Source organism: Eriocheir sinensis, chromosome 25 (assembly GCF_024679095.1).
Source record: "Eriocheir sinensis breed Jianghai 21 chromosome 25, ASM2467909v1, whole genome shotgun sequence".
NCBI lineage: Eukaryota > Metazoa > Arthropoda > Malacostraca > Decapoda > Varunidae > Eriocheir > Eriocheir sinensis.
In genome coordinates, this window is record NC_066533.1 from 19,703,540 (window position 1) to 19,720,079 (window position 16,540).

General features: G+C 42.4%; 2 protein-coding genes across 4 annotated transcripts in view; one reads left to right on the plus strand and one right to left on the minus strand.

Annotated features, from left to right (window-relative positions):
* LOC127003583 (uncharacterized oxidoreductase YjmC-like) overlaps positions 1 to 7,342 on the plus strand; it is an 11,003-nt gene extending 3,661 nt beyond the window's left edge. Inside the window, exons 1-10 of one of the 3 annotated variants that reach the window (XM_050870487.1) lie at positions 315 to 614; positions 1,901 to 2,042; positions 2,369 to 2,557; positions 2,953 to 3,014; positions 3,445 to 3,498; positions 3,896 to 3,994; positions 4,544 to 4,739; positions 4,997 to 5,151; positions 5,655 to 5,765; positions 6,236 to 6,325. In XM_050870487.1, the coding sequence (XP_050726444.1) occupies positions 558 to 614; positions 1,901 to 2,042; positions 2,369 to 2,557; positions 2,953 to 3,014; positions 3,445 to 3,498; positions 3,896 to 3,994; positions 4,544 to 4,739; positions 4,997 to 5,151; positions 5,655 to 5,765; positions 6,236 to 6,310 (1,140 nt within the window). In that variant the 5' untranslated portion in view covers positions 315 to 557 and the 3' untranslated portion in view covers positions 6,311 to 6,325. Of the gene's footprint in view, positions 1 to 314; positions 615 to 1,900; positions 2,043 to 2,368; positions 2,558 to 2,952; positions 3,015 to 3,444; positions 3,499 to 3,895; positions 3,995 to 4,543; positions 4,740 to 4,996; positions 5,152 to 5,654; positions 5,766 to 6,235; positions 6,326 to 6,406 lie in introns of those variants that run through there. The other 2 variants (XM_050870488.1, XM_050870489.1) reach the window with 2 other exon arrangements.
* On the minus strand, positions 7,211 to 16,396 carry LOC127003582 (uncharacterized oxidoreductase YjmC-like). The gene is made up of 11 exons (XM_050870486.1): positions 16,314 to 16,396; positions 15,797 to 16,117; positions 12,454 to 12,595; positions 11,919 to 12,107; positions 11,728 to 11,789; positions 11,350 to 11,403; positions 11,063 to 11,161; positions 10,263 to 10,455; positions 9,330 to 9,484; positions 8,837 to 8,947; positions 7,211 to 8,656 (listed from the first exon to the last, which is right to left on the minus strand). Exons 2-11 carry the CDS (start codon positions 16,112 to 16,114, stop codon positions 8,615 to 8,617), a joined length of 1,365 nt encoding a protein of 454 aa, XP_050726443.1. The 5' UTR covers positions 16,115 to 16,117; positions 16,314 to 16,396; the 3' UTR covers positions 7,211 to 8,614.
* Positions 16,397 to 16,540: the final 144 nt, after the last annotated feature.

Consider the following 16,540-nt stretch of genomic DNA (forward strand, 5'->3'; position numbering starts at 1 on the left):
AAAACAGGTTGATGATAATAGTTCTTTCGTTCTTCCTTTCTTCCTGCCTTTCTTTCTTTCTTTCTTTTTTTCTTTCTTTCTTCCTTTCCTTCTTTATATATATACAAGTATGAGCCATGGACATACTTGCTGCCTTCTCATATCATACTATACTTCATCTACTTAAGAATATAATAGTAGTGGTAGTAGTAGTAGTAGTAGTTGCATAGTGAGATTTTGTGGGAAAGAGCAGGTGTTGACAAGGTTAATAACAGATAGGGCTGGCTCCAGTGTGTCTGTCTTTCTGTGTGTGTGTGTGTGTGTGTGTGTGTGTGTGTGTGTGTGTGTTCCCCTTCCCTCTCCTCCCTTCATCAGTGGTCCCTCTCCCCCTGCTTACATATCCCATCCTCGCCTTCCCCTCCCACCTCCTACATCCCCTCCCTCGTCTCCTCCTCCTCACCCCTGCCAGACTTTGAACCCAGCACGACACACACACACACACACACACACACACACACACACACACACACACACACACACACACACACACACACTGCCACCTCCTCAGTCACTCCGCGATGGACTTCCTTAGCGAGAAGAAGCAGTTTGTGCCCCCCGAGGGTCTGGGCACCAAGGTTTGTTGATAGATTGACCTGAAACATCCCAGTCCATAGAATACGTAGCGCCTGCCATAGAAGCCAAAAGTTATTTATAAGATACCTGTCATATAGATATAGATAGATAGATAGATAGATAGTTTGATAGATAGATATAGATGTGTGATAGATAGATAGATAGATAGGTATAGATATATGTGTGTGCATATTGTTTGATGTTTCTGAGGGTCACATATTCTAAACTCCAACATTTGACAAGGATTTTGTAGGAGTTCGGGGCATTTCCATGGGTACTTTTATGACCCTGGTGGTAGTTTGACCTTTCCTCTGTACCATGAACCTAAAAAACCACCCATGAAAATCCGATTAATCTCCATTTTGACCTTTGGAATGAGTTGATTTGAGAGATGGACGGCAGCTTCTGAGAATACCAACCCTGCCTTGCCCCTCAGAGCGACAGTGGCCGTGGGCATTATTAAGTATAATGAGCCTTGTTATCTTCACATTAATTTTTACTTGTCTCCCTCACCCCAATGCACCTTTCACCAGCATGTTATGAGAGTAATGCTTATGTGACAACAAATGATGTAGGCGATGCTGGCTGTTATGTTATGTTAGAACACCTTCCCATAGCCTACCAGTGTTAACAGTTTATCATTGTACGGTTGTAGAGTCGTCAGTGGGAACAGTTCCAGTTTGATTGCTGCTTCATTTAAAACTGTCCATAAGGGAGTACGAGTTGTGAATGGATGCCTCGCCCTTTCACACTTCAAATTTCATTGTTATATCCAACGTGACCTGAGTGTCCTTGGGGTAGTGGACACAACCTATGAATAGGCCATGCTCTTAAACCTGTCGGCGGCCAAGCTCACATTTGACAAGGCTTTCGTGGGATTTTTGGGCATTTCCAGGGGTAGTTTGATGACCCTAGTGGTAGTTTGACCCTTCAGTACCATGAACCTAAGAAACACACATTTGACAAGGCTTTTGTAAGAGTTTTGGGCATTTCCAGGGGTATTTTGATGAGCCAGGTGGTAGTTTGACCCTTTTTCTGTACCTTGAACATAAAAAAATACTCATTAGAACTCGATTAGTCTTTTTTTTGGGCTTTGGAATTAGCTGACATGAAGAGGTGTGGAGAGGAAGTGTCTGAGAGCACCTTGTTGTTAAGTGAACCCTTCCCAGCGCTTTGAAATAGCGCTCAATTCAAAACCCGCAAACCCTTGGCTCCGTAACTACCATCAGCCACTCCCCTGCCCTCCCTCCGTTGGCTGGGGCGGGTCATGCTGGCATGTCCCTCTCAGTTTGCAGTGGCGGAGGTGCAGCGGTTCATTGTGGACTGCCTGGTGGCCGCCGGCGCCTCGAGGGAGAACGCAGTGCCCCATGCAGAGGTGATGGTGGCAGCAGACGTGCGGGGCCACTACAGCCACGGTCTGCAGAGGCTGGGTAAGCTGAAGAACTTGATCCTGTAGACAAATTAGTGTAAGGCTTGAAAGATATTAACCCCTTGACTGCAGATTTTCTACAAGAAGACATTACCAAGCTACAGGAATGGAACAAAAAGTGGCTGCTACAATTCAATGAAGAAAAATTTAGTCTTGTATCTTTTGAGGGGAAATCCAGCATACCAACACCACATGAGAAACACTACACTATCCACCACAGAGGCCAAATCCGTACCAATCGCAGCGGACAGGTTAGCTTGGTAATGGTAGATAGTGAGCGGGTAGGAGGGAACCAGTCATATTGCTACATGACCTCCCCTCCACCAGACCTGTACGTGGCCGAGTTGCGTCACAGTGTCGCGGACGGCCACGTCACGCCCGAGGTGCTGAAGGAGTCCATTGCCACGGCCCTGGTGGACGGGAAGAGCGGCCTGGGGGGCGTGGTGGGTAGCTTCTGCATGGACAAGGCCATTGAGAAGGCTCGGAGTGCAGGCGTCGGCTGGGTCTGCGCCAGAGGTACACTACAGGATGGGAAGGGTCAAGCATAGCACTGTCCTGCACGCACTCGACTTTCTACTCTAGCTCATCCCTATACCCTACAAATCCCTAATGCAAGAGTTAATCAGTATCTTCATTCATCCCTATACTGTCCAAATCCCTAATGCAAGAGTTAACCAGCATCTTCATTCATCCCTATACTGTCCAAATCCCTTATGCAAGAGTTAACCAGCATTTTCATTCATGCCTATACTGTCCGAATCCCTTAAGCAAGAGTTAACCAGCATCTTCATTCATCCCTATGCTGTCCGAATCCCTTACGTAAAAGTTAACCAGCATCTTCATTCATCCCTATGCTGTCCGAAACCCTTATGCAAGAGTTAACCAGTGACAGTTCTGTATTTTCCCTTCAGGCAGCAATCACTACGGCATTGCTGGCTGGTATGCTGTCCAGGCTGCCAATCAGGGCCTCATTGTGAGTACTGGATTGAGATATTTTGTGCAGAATTATAAGTTATTGCAGTGATATATGCATACTACCCAGACTGTAGGATAGGAGGCTCATCCAGCTATCATTGGCCTATTGGTGGCTTGCAGTGAATGATGGATGAGGAACTAGACCTTAGGTGGGGCCCAAAATAGTAGCAATCCCTTCCCCTTATATCTTAATTTTCATTCCATTTTTTTATATTCTTGAGGTCTCTGGTTATTGCAGAGGACATAACCAACTGCTTATATTGCTCCTTAGTTCCCTGTATACAATTCCATGGCTCAGAAAGGCTTAAGAGTGTCACTGCATAGGTGGACACTGTATAAATTTTCATCCCCTCCCTTGGCTGTTAAGTAGGTGAGCATATGGTTTTGTAATGCTGCTGTGTGATCTCTTGTTGCTTCCTTCCTTCCAGGGCATGAGCTTCACCAATGCATGTTCTGGGGTCCTTGCTACCAGGGCCAAGAAGGTGAGTTTTTGAGGGATGTGTTGACCCAATGTTTGTTTGTGTGCCTGTCTGTCTGTCTTTGTCTCTTTCCCCCTCTCTCTGTTTCTCACACTATTTCTTTTTCTTTCTTTTTTTTTGTCTCTTATTATCTTATTTTTTGTTTATTTCTCTTCCCTTTTCTACTCTTTCTTTCATCTCCTCTTTTTCTCTTCCTCTTTCTCTTTTCTCTCTCTCATTCTTACTCCTTTTCTTTCTTTTTTCCTTTCTCTTCCTTCTCCAATATCTTTCTCTTTCTCTTTCTCTCTCTTTCCCTCTTCAGTCCCTTCAATATCATGTCTAGGCTTTACAAAAATTCATGTATCTTATCTCTAATCTTTCATTCAGTTCTTGCTTTTCATTTTATTAATTCGCCGTGCAGGGACTCATGGGGACCAACCCAATAGCCGTGGCTGCCCCGGGGAAGGCTCAGGACAACTTTGAGCTTGACATGGCCACCAGTGTTGTTGCAAGTGGCAAGGTAAGGAAAGTGACAGTATTTCAGAGCATCTCCTGAGGTGGACATATACCATTAGCTAAAACTGAACTAAAACTGAGAGTCAAGTGTGTTTATAGGAGTTGTCTTGGCTAGAAAGGGCTTGTATATTAAAGTCTTCAGGTCCTTGCATTAAATTATTATTCCTTCATCTTAGTATGACCTCAGTCCTCACTTGCACCAACTACGACCACTAAAAATGCCTTGGAATAATCACTGATATCTAGACTGTTGCAATGTTCACAAGGGATTAGGTTTTTTAGCCTTAACCCATCTGCTGCGATTGGTACGGATTTCGCCTTCATTGGTAGCCTGATAACATATAGTCCCAGGTCTTTCTCTGCCTCTGTGGTGGATAGTGGAATGTTTCCCACAGTACAGGACTTTATATTTTTCTTCATTGAATTGTAGCAGCCATTTTTTGTTCCATTTCTGTAGCTTGGTGATGTCTTCTTGTAAGAAATCCCCAGTCAAGGGGTTAATATCTACCAAGGGATGACTCAAGTTAACCACATTGCATTTGCTTGTCATCAGGTTGAACTCGCTGTGCTGAAGAAGGAAACCATCCCATCAGGCTGGCTCGTGGACGGGTCAGGACAGCCCACCACGGACCCCACCCCTGTGCAGACTGACGGTATCCTGATGCCCCTTGGAGGAGCAGAGCTGCACTCGGGCTACAAGGGCTCGGGTCTAGGCATGATGGTGGAGATTTTCTGTGGCATACTCTCAGGCAAGTGTTATTTTTTGACATCCTAGAGAAGATGAAATATATATCAGGGGATTCTTTCTGCCTTTCTGTAATATGTACTTAAGAAATATGATATGTACTTGCGAAAACTGAATTAGCAAGTGTGATCTGCGACATCCCAAACAACAAGAGGATGAAATATATATCAGTTAGTGGTTAATGATGAGTTATTGTCTTGTAAAATGTTCTGGCATACTTATTACTCACAAAAACTTAAGTGCCAAGTCTTACTCACACAGGAGGGGACTATGCCCACACTATCCGCAACAGGACGAATTTTGACACCCCGGCGAACCGGAGTCAATGTTTCGTGGCCATCAACCCAGCGTTCTTTGCCCCAGGCTTTGAGGACCGCATGAATGACCTGATGGGGTACTGTCGCAACATGGAGCCGGTGAGCGAAAACCCTAGTGACTCGTATGCCTGAAGATTCCAATACTTAGGTTATGTGATTTTGATACTAGGTTAAAGGCACAGATAATTCTTCCACAGTCTCTCCTTGCTTAACATTACACAATACTCCCAGCTCTTAAGGGTAGTCAGTGTAATTCCCAGCCTATGGAAACCTCAATCGCTTCCAAGACTTCAGTTCTGTGCTTTAGAAACTTGATTAAACGCACATATAATTATTTTACAGTCCCTCCTTGCTTAACATTTCTCAACATTCCCAGCTCCTAAATAGTGGCAAATGTGATTCCCAGCCTATGGAAACCTCAATTGCTTTCAAGACTTAGGTTCTGTGCTTTAGATACTAGGTTACAGGAAAGTCTAATGCCTCCACAATCTCTTCTCGCTCTACATTACACAACTTTCCCAGCTCCTAAATAGTGGTCAGTGTTATTCCCAGCCTATGGTAACGGAAACACATGAAAACTATCTCTGTGCTTTCTCGTACAGGCGGATCCCAGCAAGCCCGTGTTGGTGGCAGGCGACCCTGAACGTGCCCACAGCCAGAAGATTAAAGAAGATGGAGGAATCACGTACCACCCCAACCAGGCCAAGAGCAGTGTAGGTATTTGCTTCTCATGTTCTGATCACTTACTTAGACTTACATAGACAAATTCCACAGCCTTCCTCAGCCTGTATTTCCTCCTGACTGTGTAGAGTAGTGGAGTGGCCGAAAGAGAGGTCAATTCTGGGTAGAGAGGTGCCTTGATACCCTTGATTTACTAAGGTGTGTGGTTGATATAGACAAATTCAAAAGCTATTGCCGTATATATGCAGTTTAAGGTAATTCATTTGAGCGTTTCTGAAGTCTGAAGTTTCTGTCTAAATGCTTTTCCACATGGTTTTCATATATCTGATTTCCTGCTCTTGTGTTATTTTCCAGTGGCAGATTGCAAAGTTTATTTTTCACATAGACAAATTAAAAAGCTATTACCATATGTATGCAATTTTAAACTAGTCCATTTGAGCATTTCTGTCTAAAGTACCACATGGTTTTTATATCTGATTTCTTGCTTTGTATTATTTTCCAGTGGCAGATTGCAAAGTTTATTTCTCACATAGAGAAATTCAAAAGCTATGTATGTATGTATGCAATTTTAAACTAGTCCATTTGAGTGTTTCTGAAGTCTGAAGTTTTTGTCTAAAGGCTTTTCCACATGGTTTTCATATATCTGATTTCTTGCCCTTGTATTGCTTTTCAGTGGCAGATTGCAAAGTTACTCAACGTGGCCCCAATGAGCCCACTGTGAGAGGCAGATCCTGGCAGCCTGAAAAGACATGAACAGACTCAAAAAAACCTGGTCAGTTCAGAGTGAAGCCGAGCGTGTTTATTTCCTGTAGCCGAGACTAATCGTGGGATTGTTAACATGACTCTTATCTACCTTGTCCCTGGGCAGCCTGAGTATTAACCCAGTAGCAGCGACGGGCCAAGTTTGTGGCTTTACCATCTACCACCAATGGACCAAATTTTTGCCATGATAGAAACCCCAAAAAATAGATGATGCATAAACTGATCACAAATGAGTTGATATATATTATGAAATGGTTTGTGTGAGTGATGATTTTCCTCATTTTTTTCACTTAGAGGGAGTGGCCTTTAAGAAACATGATCCCCGCAGCTACCGGGTTAAAAAGATCACTTGGAAAACTGTGTCCCAGGTTATCAGTGAACATTAAATCAGGTTCAAGTCTGGAATAACATTAGATCTTATGCCAACTAATAATGAAGTAGATGCTAACAAGTTGTTCAGAGTATACTAATAAATACTGGTAATAAATGTATTGTTTTTAATGCAATGTATTTTTACTGCATGCATGTATAAAAGAATGAACACCACCTTTCAGTCTGTCGGCATTATTCTGGCATGAAATACAAGAAATGATGCTGGCAGTGGTGTGGCTATGTGATGCAAGTATAATATAACTACAATACATATTTTCTTAGACTGAGCTTGACAAAAATATATTCTGGCTTGTGAACATCCAAGTGAGAATGAAACAGCACCTGAATATATCCAATTTTATTGATAGGCCAACATCCATCTTAGAGGTATATCTGGGGTGGTCTTCCGTTGTGCCAGGCAATTATCCTTGAAAGGTTGCCCTTCCATGGCAGTCCAATAAATGCAAGAAATTTGTATCTGGCTTTGTATGAAATATTACCCCAAGGGCACAATCCCATTTCATATGTTGCCAAGAGGACCCTGTCTCATCAAAGCGTATATAGTTCCCAATTGTACTTTGAGTACTAGCAGTGTGTTCATGCAACAAAGCAGTGAAGTAAGACAAAACAGTACTAGGTCACAAACAGCCAAGTCTTCTTAAAATACGTCAACCTAATTAATGCCCGTTGTTTGCCTTTGCATAATGCCTGTGACACATGTATAATGTATCAATACAGGTAGGTTTGTACTGTTAATGGTCACGCAGGTGTGAATTTGAGCCGGGAAGCTGAGAAGTGTCTGGTAGTTTTATCCACGTGTTGCATAAGTTCTGTGGATTTCTCAAAGTTTTGTCATTGAAGGACAAGAAGGTTGAAAGGCTTGTAGAAAAAGGTTTTCCACTGCCCCTACTTAGAAGCTAATACTGCAGGCAAAGGCCAGTAGCCTAAGCACAAGCTTCCCTCCACACAGGCAAAAGCAGGGCCTTAACGTTGCTTCTCAAGTCTCAGACACTCAAGCGTTATATGTATGGAAAAATAACTTTGTGCACTGATATGCTTCTGTTAGTGATAAGCACCTGCTGCAAACTTCTTCACAAATATTTTCTTGTTTATTTTTTTTCTAGAGGTCTAAAGAGCAAGAGTTGGCTGTTAAACCTGAGTTGCATATAATGACCTTTATTTGACATGCTGCAAACATTGTACTGAATGACGTGACATGATTGTCATCGTGTAAGAAAATTAAAGTGAAGTGGCCACTCTTAGTGTTGCTCTTAAAAAAAAAATATATATATAAATAAATATATATATATATATATATATATATATATATATATATCTATATATATATATATATATATATATATATATATATATATATATATATATATATATATATATATTTCACAAGTCTGTCCACTGCTCCGTGCACTGCCAAGAATGCCGTCAGAGTGTTAGTAAGTCAGCACAAGACTAACACCCACACCTCAAAAGTTGTGTCCGTGTGTTACAAATCCTATAAAACCCCAAGTAGAAAACATCTCAAAATCGTAACAGTAAACCCTCAGTGACTATTTTACACCACATCCGCCCGCAACAAGCCTTGCCTTGTAGTGCAGACATCCCGAGAAGGTGTAATACAGTTGCAATGAAAACCATGAAAGCATAAAAAAGTCCACCCTAACAACAACTCCCTGAACACAGATGAGCAATGCAAGCAAACTTATTGTCGTCAGTGTAGGAGGTCACCTTACTCCATCGGCTTGACACCCAGGACCTTGGCAAGCCTCCACTGGAATGGCAGAACATTACATTGTATAAATATAAACAAACATGAACTATTAACACTAGGACTCACAGAAGATAGGTACTGCCCCTGACAAAAGATACCCTGCATTATAATCAGTAGTACTTCAGTTAGAGAGAACTTATTTAGAGTTGATGAAGTTATAGTAAAAGTTAAAATGCTTACCGAGTCTGTGATCTGGTTGATGTGGTAGGTGATGCCATCCTCCTTCTTCACCTTAGCTTCATGGGCACGCTCAGGGTCACCAGCAACCAGGACCGGCTTACTGGGGTCAGCCTGAAGCACCACATAAAAAGGGAAATGAATATAGAGAAAGTGTGTGAGATGTAGTACTGATGAGTGTTATAATGGGTGAGATATGACATAGTGAAGGGAGGCATGTTATTAGCTTGCATAAGAGTGAGTTTGAGAGAAGTCCCTAATGGAAAAAGAAGCAATATGGAAATTTTTAAAAACTCAGACCTTTCAAGTACATTAGGAATACAAAAAGAGTAGACTGTAATTCTCCATGGCAAAAAAAAAATATAAATGGCAGGAGATATCACAACATCTCTCCACCCGAAATTGACCTCTCTTGTTGCTTTTGTTTATTACCCTTGAGATGACCCCCTCACTGTAATATAGAAAAAAAGTATTCTCATGCACTCGATGGGCTTACCGGCTCCATGTTGCGGCAGTGGTTCATGAGGTCGTCCATGCGGTCCTCAAAGCCGGGAGCGAAGAATGACGGGTCCAGAGCCATGAAAGCCTGGCCCAAGTCTGCCTCCCTGTCCGTCTGCATCCACCGCCTCACATTAGGACCGTACTGCCCGCCTGTAGCAGAGAGATTCATTGCAAAAAACTGAAGGGCTGACTCTTACAAATGATTCTGTACTGATTCTCGGATTTGGCAGGTAAGAAGTGCCAGTATTTTCATGTACTTTCTACGTAAAAGAACACTATCTAGAACCTGCTTGATCTCCTTTTTGGCCTTTGGAAATAGCTTGACCTTTCTTCTGTACCTTGAACCTAAAAGAACAATAACTGGAACCTGATTGATCTCCTTTTTGACCTTTGGAAATAGCTTGACCTTTCTTCTGTACCTTGAACCTAAAAGAACAATAACTGGAACCTGATTGATCTCCTTTTTGACCTTTGGAAATAGCTTGACCTTTCTTCAGTACCTTGAACCTAAAAGAACACTAACTAGAACCTGATTCACCTCCTTTATGGCCTTTGGAAATAGTTTGACCCTTCTTCTGTACCTTGAACCTAAAAGAGCACTAACTAGAACCTGATTCACCTCCTTTATGGCCTTTGGAAATAGTTTGACCCTTCTTCTGTACCTTGAACCTAAAAGAGCACTAACTAGAACCTGATTCACCTCCTTTATGGCCTTTGGAAATAGTTTGACCTTTCTTCTGTACCTTGAACCTAAAAAAAGAATAACTAGAACCTGATTCACCTCCTTTGGGCCTTTTGAAAAAATTTTTCAATCTTCTTCTGTACCTTGAACCTAAAAAAAGAATAACTAGAACCCAACTGATCTCCTTGAGCTGATGTGAGAGAAGAAGCATCTAAGATTACCATCCATTAAGCAGTGTCAACTTACCAGACATTATCCCACAGAACACCTCCACCAGCATCCCGAGCCCATAGCCCTTGTAGCCTGAGTGAAGTTCCGTCCCGCCAAGAGGCATGAGGGCTCCCTGCATGCCCTCAGCTGCATTGGTAGTAGGATGCCCCTTGCTGTCCAGGGCCCAACCCTCGGGGATTGGGTTCTCCTTCCTGCGTTCTACTTCAATCTAAGAAAAAAGGTCAGGATATTTTTAACTTTTCAATGTAATCTACATTCTTACTAGTCTTGTATTTTCATCATTGTTGCAGTGTAAAACAAATATTCTGAATACTACAATGAGAATCATAAGTAGACCATGCAGTCGCTGGTAACCATTGGTATGTTTGTACAGTTCAGAAAAGAATGGAAACTTCAAACCTACCTAGTGAAAAGCTTCCACCTATTGGAGACCAGACAGAATAAAAGTGCAAGGTGTTAGTTAGTAAGCAAGGCAAGGAAGGGAAGGTGCTGGCAGTTTACAGTAGAGGAGAGTGACTAACAGAAAGCTGGGAATCATGAATTTGACATTTTCTTGAAAAGATTTTAAAAATATATCATATAAAAATATTTACAGTTTTTAATTGTTTTTGATTAAAGCATGCCTACAGTACAGAATATTTATCTTTTGTATATATGACAGTCATGCACCTAATGAGACCCCAGAACAAATAAACAGTAAACACAAGGCATTCAGAAGCCTTTAATGTACAGTCTGTGCTAGAGTATCAAGTGTTGCAGCAGCAGGTGCAGGTGTGTTACCATTGTCTACACTACAAGGTGCACCAGAGTCTCACCTTTCCCACGGCCACCACACAGGTCGCCATGTCCAGCACAAAGTCGTCCCCGTTCTTGCCCGGGGCGGACACAGAGATGGGGTTGGTGCCAAGGGCGGCCTGGCAACCACAAGGGAATTAGTGACCAACTAAGAACAATATCGGCATTTCAAGTTGCCTTCATGCAACATTTCAGCTCGAATGTATATGACTTTAATGTACTTTGTATTCTATTGTATTTATATCAGTTGCTCTGACCACAGCATATTATTGCAACAATTTAGTAAAGCCAAAAACATTATTTTCACCTTTTTAGCGCGAGTGGGAGCCACGAGGGGAGAGGTGTTGGTCACACTCATTCCCTGCAGAAAAGATGTGTGTCATTAATCACATTATGCCCGGCCCTGCTCTGGCACTGACAGTTTATCTAAGGTGAGTATTGTTCATAAAGAAGAAAGTACAAATAACTGGTATGCATATGCAATAAGAATACATAATTTACTAAGATTTCACCAGCATATGATTTGGGGGCTTTGCTGATTCATTTTACACACTCTCTAATCATGAATTTTAGCTCAGCTCAGTAATATACAGTACTCATTCCTTTATATTTCTAATGTCCTCAATCATATTCTAACTAATACTATACTAGTAAGAAGGAAAACTAGACATCACTCTGGCCTCACCAGGAGCCCTGCTTTGGTGGCCCTCATAGAGTACCAGCCAGCAATGCCATAATGGTTGCTTCCTGTGGAAAAGAGAAAACAGGAACTAACATGAGACACCACATTCTTTGGATAAATATAACATTATAAACATTGATTTACATTGGTTTACATGTAAAAGTTTTCTGCCTGAGCCTGGCTGGCAGACACACCTCGGGTGCAGACCCAGCCGATGCCTGTCTCCTTGGCCTTCTTGACGGCCAGGTCCATGCAGAAGTTGCCCACAACGGGTCCGAGGCCATTGTTGCCGTGGACGAGTGCCGTTGAGACACTTTCCTTGGTGATGCTGGGCACTGCACCCCCATCACATATCTTCTGCTTCACATCATTCACATACATCTCTGAAAGACATCATGTCCTGTGAACATCATGTTAGCCATGTCATTCTACTGAAAATGTTCACCCCTTCATACTATATTCAGAAAGATAAAGGCTTATCACATACAGGTAGCAATAAGTGCTCCTCAGAGATAAGCAATTACAAGATAAGAAAGGACCCCATCATGAGTGTACTAAACATGGCTTATCAGGGAGGCATGTGGAGCCCCTTCAGATGTAAGAGTTAGCGTGCCTGGCCAGGAATTTGTCGGCCTCAATTAAAATTGTAGACTTGCTAATGGGTGCATACATTCATGACCCAGCTAGCTGTCACTTGCACTAGTTTTATAAGACTCTCTCCTTCCTTACCCAGGCGGTTGAGGCCATGGCTATAGTGGCCGCGACGGTCAGCCTCCAGCAGGACATCAGCCAGGGCAGTTGCATGCTCTTTAGGGGTGCCCACTGCTGTCATGCAGTCCACCATATAGCGGTGGATTTCCTTCACTGTGTACTGGGTGGGAGGCAGGAGGTGAGTACATATCACAGCCTCAACAGTTTAGTAGAGTAGATATTTGAAGGCGTTTGGGAAGGTAATTAAATAAGCAAATCTAAAAGTCCAGAATGATGGTGAGGGTAATTGATCCCTGCTGTGTCATTGTTTGAAAAGGCTGAAGAATACCCCCCAAAAAAGAGAATCAGAGAGAGAAAGATCCACATTAATATCACAAAAAAAATTATCCATTAATGACTGCATAAGTTGCAGTAGACCAAAAGTTTACCGCAGGGTTCTATTACCATTGCTTCTGCACCCAAAATATTCCTGCAGTTCCATTATCTTGTCCAGTGTTTTTTAAGAATTCCCTGACTCAAGAGCTGCCATGCAAGTGATATGATTTGCATGGTCGTATGAGAAACAGGAGATTTAAGACTTATATAATAGCTTACCACTTGAGCAATAATGTTTATAACTAATTTATTCTAAAAAAAAACACAATTCCACCATTAACTACACAGCTTATCAATGTCAATATAGAAAGCACATTAGCACAAGCATATGTGAGCTTAAAGGACCCTACATTCATCCTCTGCAGAGGGTCACACTATTTTTTAACCATGTCTACTATATGATTACTACTTTAGAACTCGTTTTCGCGAGGTCATTAGCCCTTTAACACATATTTGGCAAGGCTTTAGTAGGCGTTATGGGCATTTCCATGGATAGTGGTGGTAGTGTGACCCTTTCTCTGTACCATGAATGTGAAAAAAACACGCATGAAAACCCGATTAATCTCCTTTTTGGCCTTTGGAAATAGTTGATGTGAGGCGGCAGCGTCTAGAAGTAGCGAACAGCAACCCCAGAACTCTCGTAACATTTGCTGGCGAAGGTCACTGTCGCTATTTAAGGAGAATAATTACATGTACACGCACGCACGCGAACTTACATAACTGGAGGAATGTTTTCACTCTCTCTACACTCTTCTGTAAAAGATATTTGGGTGCGAGGGCTGAATTATCATGAATATATATATATATATATATATATATATATATATATATATATATATATATATATATATATAGATATAGATAGAGATATATATATATATATATTACAGTGCATGTTTCTGTTCTAGTTATTTTCAAGCAGAACTGTGTGTGTGTGTGTGTGTGTGTGTGTGTGTGTGTGTGTGTGTGTGTGTGTGTGTGTGTGATTGATTGATTGATTGATAGTTTATTGTTGCAAGTAAACAACAAAGGTGTGTGTGTGTGTGTGTGTGTGTTTTAAGAGAGAGAGAGAGAGAGAGAGAGAGAGAGAGAGAGAGAGAGAGAGTTATGTAATCCTAAAAAAACACGCATGAAAACCCGATTAATCTCCTTTTTGGCCTTTGGAAATAGTTGATGTGAGGCGGCAACGTCTAAAAGTAGCGAACAGCAACCCCAGAACTCTCGTAACATTTGCTGGCGAAGGTCACTGTCGCTATTTAAGGAGACTAATTACATGTACACGCACGCACGCGAACTTACATAACTGGAGGAATGTTTTCACTCTCTCTACACTCTTCTGTAAAAGATATTTGGGTGCGAGGGCTGAATTATCATATATATATATATATATATATATATATATATATATATATATATATATATATATATATATATATATATATATATATATTTTACAGTGCATGTTTCTGTTCTAGTTGTTTTCAAGCAGAACTGTGTGTGTGAGTGTGTGTGTGATTGATTGATTGATTGATTGATAGTTTATTGTTGCAAGTAAACAACAAAGGTGTGTGTGTGTGTGTGTGTGTGTGTGTGTGTGTGTTTTAAGAGAGAGAGAGAGAGAGAGAGAGTTATGTAATAGTAAACGTAAATATTTGCATACGGTCTTGGCATAAAAGACAAAACAAGGGTGAAATTAAACTGCACACCCGACGTGGGTGAAAGCAGCAAGTTAACAAAAGAAAAACAAATCTAGGTAGAATTCCCTATTGGCGATGTAAATAATTAATGTTCTTGGCGCCGCGCTGGTCTGGAGGATTGCATGACAGCTCGGAATTTAGGGAATGTTGCAGGCGGAATCAATACGCATATACGCAGAGCAATGAACATGTGAAACTAGTCTTACAGTAATAGGAGAATTTGTTTTGAAAGGTGAAATCATGTTAAACTAATCTGACAGTAATAGGACAATGTGTTTTGGAAGGTGGAATCAATACGCATAATTATACACAGCAATGATTATACATGTTAAACTATAGTCTGACATGCAGTAATAGGATAATATGTTTTGGAAGGTGGAATCTACGCATATACGCACAACAGCAGATATTATACGTATTAACTCGTCTGAGAGGAATAACATGTATTTTCGTAAAGGGTGTGATGCAGAACGGGTGTCATCAGTGGAAAGGTGGAATCCATAGGCCTATATACTATACGCGCAGCAAATATTATACGTATTAACTCGTCGAGAGGAATAAGAACATATGTAATTTCGTAAAGGGTGATGCAGAACGGGTGTCATGTCAGTGCACTATAAAGTTGTGTTATCAGCGCATGAATCTCCATCACGTACAAATTATAAAACTGCTTGCCAAGTGTTCAGGAATGCTATATGCACGCGTCATGCTATTTGAGGGAGGAAGGGAGCGGACCTGTAATTATAGAGCCAGATAACCCTCTCTGACGCCAGCTTGGGAAGTCAGTCATACTTATAGGAGATTAACTACATTCCTTCGTCTAAGTTAGCTTTCGTGTTACGCCCTCTGCCACTCCCTCGTATGTGACAGCCTCCCACGTACCCTGCAGCTGTCACCCGCATGCCATTTGCTTATAATTTAAACCCTGCCAGTTAATTGTCGTCATTAAATCACGCTAACTCAAACACGTAAGCCAGGATATATTATACCTTGGTTGGCAGGCCATTAAAAGAGGGGTGAATTTGACTTAGCTGGCAAGACATATGTAAGAAAGACTATTACCTTGCCTGCTTCGCTAAACACGTAAGACAGACTATTACCTTGACTGCTTCTCTAGACACGTAAGACAGCCCATTGCCTTGGTTGGGAGGTCATTAGGGGGAGTGAATTTGGCCTAGCTAGACATTAAGTAAGACAGCTATAGAGCTATTACCGTGACCATTTTGCTAGACACGTAAGACAGACTATCACCTTGACTGCTTCGCTAGACACGTAAGACAGCCTATTACCTTGGTTGGGAGGTCATCAGGTGGGGTGAATTTGGCCTTTTCACCAGAGAGCACAGACATGGTGGTCGATAGGCAGCGGCGGGAGGCAGCGAATGGGGAGCTAGGCGGCGAGGCGAGGGTGAGCTTGCAACTCGGGTGGTAACAAGAAGGCGGTGGCAGATGTGGTCTTGTTGGTGCTGGCTGGTTCTCCCCATGGTCAAGGTCAGGGAGAAAGAATGAGGAGGTCGAAACTGGCTGTGGTGCTGTCCATGTCTTGGCGGCTACCTCCCAAACACCGCTCCTCGCCCCTCCTGCCCCCAGTACGCGTGTCAGCCACATGCCCTGAGGACAGGAAGGCTAATGAAGGTGCGGCGGGGAAGAAAGAAGCCATAGATAAAAATACGGAGAGAGGATGCACCGGCAGTCTTTTAGTTTCAGAATCAATGTTCGCATCTCCGGGGCTTAACATTTTGACACAGCCCGAAAGACACCCGGAACAGTTGCTGGAAATGGATTATTAAGCGGCTGTTACACGTACGGGAATGTCTATAAGGCTGAGTTTCGATACCTCACCCTACAAACGGCAAGCAGGCACTGGCACACAAGCACCCACCTGCCTGTGCTCACCTTTTGCCCTCGACTCGATCTCTTGACACCTCGAGTTGGCAAGGCACTGGGTCTGGCATCACTAGGGGCGAAGCATGTGCACGGACAATTATTTTAGTCCCCCATTACGCCTCCCTTCCCCTTTGGTGCCTGTTTGTT